The 11,595-nt window shown below is 36.3% G+C and overlaps 1 protein-coding gene across 1 annotated transcript; it reads right to left on the bottom strand.

The window, feature by feature from the left end:
* Positions 1 to 8,191: 8,191 nt before the first annotated feature.
* On the bottom strand, positions 8,192 to 10,130 carry Srp14 (signal recognition particle 14). Its single transcript, XM_071597667.1, has 4 exons — positions 10,050 to 10,130; positions 9,900 to 9,972; positions 9,655 to 9,749; positions 8,192 to 9,302 (listed from the first exon to the last, which is right to left on the bottom strand). Exons 1-4 carry the CDS (start codon positions 10,071 to 10,073, stop codon positions 9,186 to 9,188), a joined length of 309 nt encoding a protein of 102 aa, XP_071453768.1. The 5' UTR covers positions 10,074 to 10,130; the 3' UTR covers positions 8,192 to 9,185.
* Between the last annotated feature and the right edge of the window lie 1,465 nt (positions 10,131 to 11,595).

The raw sequence follows: 11,595 nt of genomic DNA on the forward strand, positions 1-11,595 counted from the left end.
AATACCGACCGCCCTGCGATGGGGATCCCGGAGGGTGAGCGCTCTGGTTCCCAACCCGGTTTTGGAAATTCTGTATGGACCAGGGAATAATATTCCTCTTCGGCCCTAGATTTCGTGAAAACGGGTGTTTAAACGGGTTGGGGCCTATCCACTCCCAGTCTATTGGCATTCGTCACGTTAATATATTTTGAAAGAAGACTGGAAATGGGACCTCTATTTTCCGAAATTCTTTCACTTGGTCATTCAAAGTCGTCTCTTCAAAAACCGAGCATTCCAATGCATGGTACGAAGAACGGAACGAAAAAAATCGTGCTTTGCCCATTACGATGCAATCAAAATCAGAATTCACGGTATATTATACAAGTACAAGTGAGAGCATACTGGTCTGAATGTGGGATCATTGAGACCATTATGCTCTCACATGCCCTTTGTCCACCGACTAGAGTATATTTAAACAATTAATACCCTTCATTATGGCTTGCTAATCAATATTCGGATCGACCGTAGTTCAGCGTGACACTTCTTGTCGTATCAAAAGCGGGAGAGTTGAGGCCAGAATATTGCTAGTCATTTTCGGTGCAACTTCGTATTTAAAACTAGTATGTCTCGCCACCATAACTCAGTGCATCTACGATCAATATTTAGGTTGCCCCAAAGGACTTTGAGAGAACCGCATATTTATGGTTACCATTTCTATTGAAATGTTCCTGAATTACTGGGTAATGAATACATATTGTGATGGATTCTTAGTCAAGTGTTTTAGCTCTGAAGAGAAAATCTAAGCTGAAATGTTAAATTAAGGGAGTAAAAATTAGAGCAGGTGAAACAGTTAATGTATCTGAGAAGTGTTTTTGATCAAAATGGTCAAAGTAGTAGGGACACGAGGAGAAGGATTCCTTTGGGTTAAGAAGCTTTTTCAAGGAGGGGCCTAATGACAGTAAATTTGAGTAACAATGTTAAAGAAAAAGGCTTGTTAAAACTTTGATATGGAGCATAGTTATGTTCCGCACGAAAACATGGCTATTAAAGTAGGATGGTATGCATAGATTGGAGGCTTTTGAAATGTGGGTATGGAGAAGGATGGAAAAGGTGAAGTGGAGAGAGGAAGGCCTTAGGATGCTTGCCCCCCTTCTGATGCACTGGTTACTATGGAACATGGAGCCATAATTACCAATTCATCATTTTCGGACTGTTTGACACCTTTTCGTTTGTTTCTGATGAAATCATGCAATTTCATAATAGACCTGATCTGCTCCTCAGCTGATGGAAGATCCCTCTTCCTCACAGCTTGAGCCTGTGAGTTATAAAAACATTCATACAATTATTTTTTTAGAGCATATTTGTAAATTCAAATTTTTGAATGACTGGTGGTTAAATGAATTTTTTCTCTGTGGACAAAAAGGCAGGGAAAAAGCTAAATTACAGCTTACTATTTCCCATTAACACCAATCACATTTATTATTTTTTAACCTTCTTGGTTTGTCACAGATATATAGCACATATTATCTGTAAAAATGAGACCTAAGGCTCAACATTTACAGAGAAGGAAGAAACAGATTGACTTGAGGGAAGCTATTAAAGGTACGTAAATGGAGAGAAGAATACCCTCATTCATATCTAGCAAGTATGTACTAGCATGGGTCCAAGGATATTTTATGCCAAGTTATCGACTAGACTTAGACATACAGCAAGTAGTGCGTAGTCCCAGAGTTCATCAAAAACTAACCCTAAGCCAGTAGACTTCTACTGCTAATAACAATTAACAACCAGAATTTCACAATGGAAATAATGGCAATAAACTTTATATTTGTTTGAATAGTTCATTACAAATTTGTACAAGATTGGATCACCAGAATATTATGTCTTATGAGTAGAAGAAAGGAAAAATACGAAATCCTTAGAATGCAGAGTGAAATTATGTTTATGAACTTACTTTCCTTCCAAACTGTCTTAAATTTTGAATTTAAGATACGGGTTTTGATGTTTTAGGAATGTTATAAGAGATTAATAAGAGATAATTTTTGTTTTTTGAAGAACATAGACATAGGTTAGCCCCTTTTAAAATATCCTACCTCCCTGCCTTCCCTCTGCAGGAGTATAGCCACCTGTGGGGGTGGCTATACTCCCGGACCCCATCCCCTTCCATTCCTACCTCAAGGACCAACCATCATCCATTGGAAACCCCCCTCCCCCTCATCATCTCCCTTCACAGAACAGCGACCATCACTTGTCACTTACCACAGGGCTTAATATGAGCCGAGCTATCAATACAACTAACCAATTAATTACTGTTTATGGTTATGATGCCTGACATGCCCACTCAAAATAATGGAGTAATGGTTGGATTTTTGGATGCTTAATCCCAAAATTTCCTTGATTGATGATAATTAGAGCTTGAAGACATTCTTCAATTTTTAACAATATTTTTATGTATTGACAAATATGAAATGTTAGCATTGAAATGTTTCCAATACCCATTAGTATTCTTCAAGCAAATCTTATGGATGAACATACCCATTTTTCCATACTCCCCTTACTTCCACTTGACCTGTTGTGCAATCATTCCATGAACTTACGTAGCCTGACAAAGATTGCTTTGCAATCAAAATGGAGTTCCAATTTCCTCTTTTCCCCTAACTTTATCATCCATTATACCACATCTATAACCCGTTTATGACTCTTTGCTCATGCCTTTTGGACACCATGAAAGTACAACCAACGTCAAAACCCATTGCCGAATGAGTTTCCAGTGAAACTTCCAATCCTGTGGGTCATCATTTCCCTGTTTAATCCCCTCCCATCCTACTCCCTGTCTCTCCTCTCGGAGAATATCTATGCTACGATTACCCATTCTTAACAATGCTGAAAGGTTACTTATCATGTGCATAAATGAAAAGTAATTGCAAGGAAACGCTATTAATGAGAACATCATTTGTCATAAGGCAAAAATGATTTTTGCTGACCTCGTTAAGAAGATGTCAGGAACATCAATACCCAAAACAGAATTACTTGAGGGAAGCTGTGAGTGGTTTGAGAAGTTAAAGAGAGGAACCGGCATCCACAATGTAGTGAGGCATGGTGAAGCAGCAAACATCAAATCAAAGGCAGCAGAGGATTTCGATGGAGACTTCAAGAATAAATACTAATTATTTCGATTATTATAAATCGAATTTGAATTTCAGGATGGTTCATTCCACGATAGAGGAAAAGATAAAAATGAATCATTCTCTGTTGTATCATAAATCGAGAAGCATCAGCTAATAAGTCAAGGGCTATGCGGGCTATAGATTTATTTAATGATAATACTGTAATACCTTTTCACAACACTCATTAGACATGCCTCTCCCCTTCCTGAACCCAACCTGATCATTCCTTAAGTAATAATTTACTCTGCTCTCCATCCTCTTCTTGATGATCCTGAGAACTACTTTAGCTGCGTTGGAAATCAAGCTTATTGTTCTGTAGTCCTCACATGAGGTAACCTTTACCATTTTTGGAATGGGAACTAATACTGATCGGACAAAGTCTTCTGGCCAGTTTCCTCTCTCATAAATGCTAAAAATTAGTCCATAAAGACTCTTCCTCCCACATTTTCCTAAGGCTTTAAGCAGTTCGACAGGAATTTTTCTACCCCACGACCTTATTTGATTCAATTTCTCTTACTGCACTTTCTATCTCAACATTGAGAACCTAACCTATCTTCATCCAAGTCGTACTCCATTTGTATGTCTAACCTAATTATCTCAGATTGTTAACACTGATTTTCCTTTCACACTTCCTGGTAGTGTTTTAACCTTCCTATGTACCAATATCTACCTTCCTCAATTTCCAAATTCTTGATAAGGGACACAAAACAAACACTATAGGGAATCAAAATCTGGTAATACCTTATTGTCCAATGGCCATGGATAACAAGTCATTTTCAGTTACCGCTGGCTGAGATTGGAATAAACTTACCATAACCACATGAAGTGCACGAATTTGAGATTTGAGAATTCATAATTTTAAGCAGATATTTTCATTCCTTGTAAAATGCTGCACTGCAAATTTTCCAACTCAAATGAATAAATACCAATGCTGAAGACATTCTGAAAGAATATCAGGATGCTTCAAATCATGAAGAATCACCGTAGGACAGTTATTAACAGTTGGGCAATTATTGCTGATTTGCATGAATTCATATTTGACTTCTGACCAAGTGAATAGAAAAGAGATGATCTATGCATTGAGTGGTTTCAGCATTCCAGAAAAACTAATTAGATCGGTTAAAAGGACACTGAAGGAATGCCAATGTAAAGTTTTTTTGGAGTAAAGAAGAGTCTTGAAGATGACTTCCAGGGTGAGATAAAGATATGCACTCTCAGCTACCTTATTCAACTTGGTTTTAAATTAAGTAATGAAAGAATTGAAAATTGGGGATGGGGCTATTTAAAAAAATTAAAACAAGGATTTACATGTGCAGATGATGTACCTCTGATGGCATGAAATATGAATGACCTTAAGGAAATGGTAAACTCAATGCAAGAAATCAGAAAAAGAATGGGTCTCAATATCAATGAAGAAAAGACAAAAGATATATATTTGTCATCTCTTCAGAGCAGATGTGCACCACAAAACATAATAATAAGGAATTATTAGTTTGAAGATGTCAAAAAGTTCACTTTTTTATGAGTCATTCTTATAATGAAAATAAAATTTTGAATGAGATCAGCTAAAGGGCGATGGCAGGCAATAAGGCCTATTATGCTAATAAACATACCTCTCCTTAAATCAAAACTCTCGTCACAAAAAATAAAATTAAAAAGACATCAAACTCTCATCGAACTGTTGTAACAAATGGAGCAGAGATGTGTGTCCTATCAAAGGATGACAAAGAAACTTTTCAGAAATTTGAAAAAAATAATACTAAAGGGAATTCTAGGCCTGGGTAGAGAAGGGCAGACATGGGAAATCAAAATAAACTGGCGAATAAATTATTAGGAGGAGAAGATATAGTTTGATTCTCTATGTCACTGCTCCTAACATGGCTGGGGCACACAGAGAGAATGGACGAACAACAACAAATGCCCAAATGGCAGCTCAAAAGTAAGACAAGAAGGGGTCAGGAAGAAAGAAGACCAGGGAAATGACGGCTGCATCATGTTGAAGAAGATCTAAAAGCAGTCTGAGGAGTCAAAAGTTGGAGGTAACTGAAGGGAAGAAGATTGAAATGGAGGCATATAAAAGAGGAAGACAAGGCCCACTCTCAGCTGTCGCATTGTAGATGATATCAGAAGTGATTTTATTGTCTTTCATGCGGTTTGAACAGGAATACACATAGGCAGCTGGTTGTGTTAGGCTTTGAAAGTTTACTAACCTTTACAACATATTGCCATCAACTTCTTTCAGCCCAAACCCTGATTTTTCATAGGTACCTTATTTTATTTTCAGTTCTCCATACCTTTTACTCCCTGCATGCAATCCGAAAAGAATATCCTCTTCATAATCACCTGCTTATCTAACATTCTCCCTTCCAGTACTGTCTTCAACCAAAAATCCTTCACTTTTTGATTTCTTTGACACTCATAACATCCCTCACCATATGTCAATACTTCATTGAGTGCCTGGGCATAATATAATGCCTCTTGTTTCGGGATGGAAGGGAAAAGATTTTGGACATCAAATGAAACTAACTTGGCATTCTGGGGTAAGGTAACATTTTGGAGCTGTTCCACTAAAGACGGCAATTTTTTTTATATTGAATTTTGGTTTGAAATCGGACAGTTGACAAAAGACTGAATTTAGGGTATAGGATAAATTATGTGCCCTGCACTCATACTGGCTACCACAGGTCTGATTGGCTCGTTTTGTTTGTGGATATCAATTGGAAAAGTGCTAAGATTAGTTATTGATTATGTTCGACTTCCACCATATCATGCCTGAAGCTACTCAATTAGTTCATTGAGTGCCCACCCCTCTATCTTATTGTCTCCATTCTTCTTTACACCCATATCTAATAACTACTAACCTATGCTTTGCTTCTTGCCTCTAAGATCATACAGTGCTACATCAGAATACGGTGGCAGATCAGATTTCTGAATCATACAGTACTACCTTTCACATCAAAGCCTTTTCTGAGTAGTTGCAAATCTTTTCCTTCATTTAGCATGCCTGTCAGCAATACCTTCCTCTTACATGAAGCATTTCTTTTTTCAGGATATTGATGAAAACTGACCTAATCAAGTCTTGTAGTCAAACTACTACAAATCAGTCCAAAATATCTCTAATTTCCATGTTTAACCAAGCACTTTGGTAATTCTATGGAGAGATTACCAAAGGGGATCAATATGGTGCGGGGGCTAAAATACTTGCTTCCCACCCAGAGGGCCCGGGTTCAAAACCTGGCGGTGTTGAATATTTTTCAGGTGTTTCTTGATCCCTACTTGAGGTGCTTTGTGGTGAGCACTTTGAGTGAGAACGCCGTCCGTCGGATGGAACGTAAAGCTGCGGACCCCTTGGCATCTTTCCTTAAGAGTAGGCTAATGCCAACGCCGGGTTTCTGTCCACCCTTCGTCCATTCCTGTCCATCCCCAATGGCACAAATGACCTCAGCTGTCGATCGCCTCCCCTAAATACTACTACTAGATTATCAAATACTAATTCCTTATCTTCATTCAACATATTTAATCATTTTCTGTCTCTATTTATTATTCCGGTATCGTAGTTCTCTTCATCTATGTGTTTTCTACTTACTATATATGAGTGACCTGGTCCTTCTCTTCACTTTTAACATTTTCTGTGAATTCTTTAACCTTTCAGCCATATCTTTACTTATATATCATGGTTGGAAATTCTTCCTTATTTATAGTATATATTTATAGTTTATATAATAGTTTTTTCAACCACAATTACTTGGCTAAATTGGTTTCTCAACTGGCTCCCAGAATCTTTTCATATTCACCTTATATTTCCTTTGCAACTTATGTGTCTCATTTTGAAGGACTACCTAGCTTTCCTTTACAGTTCTACTCCTTTATCTTCACTTAGAATTGTAAGCCTCTAGGTATTTTTATTTTCTATTGCCAACAAATAATGATCCGAATCTATCACCCAGAAGCTGTTGCAAATTGATGATACTCTTTCTGAACCCATTTCATCAAGTGGCCGTGGGAATATATGTAATCTTCCATTCGCGTTTGTCTCTCAGCTTTGGTTAATATACATACAATACTTTGAATATAATGTTAAATGTGTATTAATATTTCATTTACCATTATAATTTTTGAGCCTTAGCCACTCAAAAAAAAACATTTTTCTTCTTGAAAAGTAGACCTACTGAGAGTTCACGCATTAAATTGATGATTATAAGGTATTCCACTGTTTAAAGTTTATTTTGATTGGGCTCAGGCTGAAAGATTCCCTGCAAAACAAAATGTGACACACAACAATACAGGAACCTTTTTTCAATTCCACATTCCTATCCTTTTCTTCCAGTGACCTGACTTGCACTCTTACCTCTGTAAGTCTTCAGCATTCCACTGTGAATTAAAATGTTCTGCATTTATTTTACCTACAGATACTGAACAAATTACAATGATAGCCACTTAAAATTTTATAAATTCTTATTAATATTTCCATGAAGTATGAAGAATTTACCCTAGTGTCCAGTATATGTATGGCTACCACCCTTCCTGATTTACCATTATAGTCAGGGTGCTTCAGACCCTTAAATTTAGAGCACAACATAACTCAAACCACACACTAGTTCTCTAGTGTTTTTAATCATTACATGAGCAACTGTTTTCCCATTAAAATATACTTTTTCTACGATTTGGACAAAAACCACAGATTATTAATAAAAGTATCAGTTTGCAACAACCCTACAAATTATCCTTTCGCTTGCAAATTTCTTTACAACGCTCTTCATATTCACTCAGTCATAAATGAAGATAGGAAGCAGTAAGAAAAGAGCTTTACTAAAATTTATGGTGATACTTTTGGCCTATAAATCTTAAGTAGATTAAAGTCAGTCTTATTCTGCCAGTAGATGTTCTATTACAGAAAAGTTTGGGAATTTTCAAATTCTTCCTCCTTTGGCGACTACTAGGTATGTGGAAACTTGGATGATATGAACTATGGGAGTTGCATACTTGAAATGTTTATTTGACACAAACTTGCAGAAAAAGAACTTGTATAATTATAAAGTATTTATTTAGGACCCTTTTTAGGAATGAATGTGATCCAACATACAATGTTGGATATCAATACATTGAATGAGAGACCCTAGACAATAGCAGCCATTTTTATACCATCTCGTAACCTTTTTCCAGCCAGTTCAACTCGTTCGCAGCTTCCCAAATTTAACAACAAACTTCACCATCTCCTGCAACTCTAAGGCGGAGTATCTGTTAATAAAATAGATTAATTTGGGCCAGAGCCCATAATGTTCATTTAAGATAAAAATTTTTCCTTTATTTGTTTTGATACTAGATTTAATTATTTAATGATAAATTTTGGAAGTTGGAAATGAGGAGAAAGATACAAAACAATATCACTGATGATAAATGTGCCAACATTCACTATTGGTCTAAATTAGAATACTGAAGACACAAGGCTGTTAAAAACAATTGGAACATCGCACTACCTGAATTCCTTGTAAAACAGTTCACTCGTAATTTTTTATCAATCATCCATCCAATGGTTAGTAAACTTGACACAGTGGGTGCTTGGTAGTAGTGCCACACCATGGTCAAATAATGAGATAAGCAAATATGTATATGTTCAAGACCTTGTATGACACGGTATTTTACATTTATTAAAATACATATGTATTTTAAATGAACATTGTAACCCAATATTAATAATCTGACAGTCAACAATACAAAAACGATAACTTTCACGTCACAAAAATTAAATACTTTAGTAAAACGATACTCGAATGTCCAGATGAATGAAAATTCATTCCAACTTCGAAAAACTCCGATTAAGTTTTTTTTGACGTTGCTACTTGGCTTCCTTCACACAATGCCGAATGCATAAAACAAACACTGACATACCTGCTCACCATCACAACTTGGGGGGTAGTCCAAATAAATTCATCTTCTGTACAATATCATTATAAACAGGTCGCGAGAGACACTGAATACCAAAACTTTCTAAATATTTTGCAATATTCACAGTAACAAAATTAAAGTCATTAACACTTGCTATTGCGTAGCTTTTGATTTTTTCTTTGACTTCTTTAATTTTTTTAAACCATCCAGATTTCCCTTCAAAAGATTGCAGTAGGCTTGCTGGAACTTATTGACATCTTTCGGATGAACCTATGGGATAGAAATTAGAATGAATTGACATCGCATTCACTCTCAAAAAACTATTTCCACTGGTTTAGTTCATTGCATTCAAGAATTCGAATATATCTTTATGGCCCTTCACGTCATTCTGGTTTATTTTTCCCAAGGGGCTGCAACAACCTGATAGTATATTTTAATTCAAAATCACAGAATTGACCATAAAAAGTAACAAGAGTTACAAAAATCATTCACGATACGACAGCACAAATTGACAGGATTTTACTGAAGTAAACGAACATTCAATACAACACCGAGTTAAGATAAAATTCCTATTTTAACAATACTCTGTTCATGTCATCAAACCGCTAATTCAAAAACTTACCACAGTACTAATTTTTTTGTTCCCTAATGTAGCTCGCATGAGGCACAAATATTCTGTAGGCACCCGGGGAGGAATCGGAACCTGGCGTCCATCATCTGCAAAAGTTGTACCGTATGTCAACAGGATTGACGGGGAATTGATAAAAATATACCCTTCATATGTTGCAAAGGGAGAATTATTATGAATACTGGAGACATTCTCTTATCAAAATATACATAGGAGCCAAAGAATAATTGCATGCTCACATCTTTTCATTGTAATGCTCACGCTTCCTTTCATTTTTGAACGCTGAAACATTCGCGTCAGCTCACTCAGGAACTAAAAATAAACATATAATTTTCATAATTTTAAATCAATGAAATAATCTCCTGATAAACTATCAACTATCTCATTACCACTTCATTCTCCAGAAGCACCATTGTTGTAATTCTGTTATCATATGCCTCGTGTCACCCTGTGAAAAACAAATGTTGTTGCGCATTTCGTTCTTCTTCCCTGATTTCGATACTGGCACTATTTTGAATCCATATACTTGGAGCCTAGAGTGAAAGGTATATTTAACTAATATAGAAACCATACTAATATCTCGAAACGCAAAATATTGGGAGCATTTCTTCATATAATCTGATACATTGTGAACTGATAAATTACTTGAGTTTGAGAGGAACTTGCCTTAATCAACTTTTCGTCTAAGATGTCAAGAAATATATAATTTAATTTTAGTCGGATGGCAGAATTTCTTGCACAAATATCAGTTACATGAATGTCTCTAAAAATCTTAACATCCCGAGAAATCAGACCTTGTATCATTACTAGGTCAAGTTCTTTTCATTTCTCAGCATTGTTTTCATTGTTAAAAATCTCGCAGAGCAATGGCGACGTCGTTTTCTTCGTTACAATAGAGCCAATTTACACCCTTTAGCGCACAGAGCCCTGATGCACTGGGAAATATCCCGCAAGTTTTGACGCACCACACCAAGGAGACTTAATTCTAACTTCCTTGCTCCACGCTGCGTGAAACCAAGCGGGCTTAAGACGATTGGGAAACCTTCGCACTTTTTGTATTACCTTAAAATTCGTTTCAACGCCGCGCATACCATTCAAAATTTTAAATTGTAATTTAGTTGTAATTTTTATGGATATGAGGTTCAAAAAGCAAGTCGTGACTGGATTATGCATTCAGGATAAAGTATTCAGTATTTGTCTTCCACGTGCTTTCGACAGGAGTGTCACAGATTAATAGAAGAATTGAAGGATTTATGAGTAGACTAGAAAGATATTCGTCATCTATCACTCGTACTTCAGGAAATATCCGCGAAATACCCGCTCGATATTTCTTGCTTTCTTTATGTTTACCCCTTGGTCTTTTAAAATAGGAGTCTAATTGCTAAGAAAGCTGGTGAAATCGCCGGTCTCCTTTGAATTAATATTTTTATGGACTGTAGTTGGCTTTAATACTAGTGAAATAGTGGATACTTTCTACAAACATCCTTACTGCTTCACAGATGTAATTATGGTCCATCTTCTTGAATTCATCAGAAAGAGTTTGGTAATGCCATTCGAAAGCTATTTATTATATTTTAATTTAATACTGTAATGCGCGACGATACGTTGAAATTATCAAAGAAGCGACGAGGTGTATCCGTCATAAGTATTCACGCACTGAAACTTTCAAGGACCGGTCATGTTTACGCTTTCTGCCTATAAATTGTGAGCCACCTACGCGAGAGCATTGAATTCGACGAAAGTAGTTCTGAAATTCCTTAAATTGAATCAATGTGTAAAATGTTGTCTCATCCTGCTTGGGACCATTTTCTTTTACTCATGAAAAGAAATAATCACTGTAGTTACCTAAAGCTTTATGCGGAGAAAAGGCTCAGTCATTTCTTATTTGGTAATTTGTCTATCGCATATCTCTCGAAACTTTGCTAGCTGTGCCTT

This window comes from Hetaerina americana, unplaced genomic scaffold (assembly GCF_022747635.1).
Source record: "Hetaerina americana unplaced genomic scaffold, ioHetAmer1.1.p SCAF_9, whole genome shotgun sequence".
Classification (NCBI taxonomy): Eukaryota; Metazoa; Arthropoda; class Insecta; order Odonata; family Calopterygidae; genus Hetaerina; species Hetaerina americana.

What these genes read in the sequence shown, in the direction of transcription:
- Srp14 (XM_071597667.1), bottom strand. Translation starts at nt 10,073, where the DNA reads ATGGTGCTTCTGGAGAATGAAGTG. An exon ending in TGCTTCTGGAGAATGAAGTG is followed by an intron (nt 9,973 to 10,049) that starts GTAATGAGATAG and finishes GTTTATTTTTAG; the next exon opens with TTCCTGAGTGAGCTGACGCG. An exon ending in GAGCATTACAATGAAAAGAT is followed by an intron (nt 9,750 to 9,899) that starts GTGAGCATGCAA and finishes CAACTTTTGCAG; the next exon opens with ATGATGGACGCCAGGTTCCG.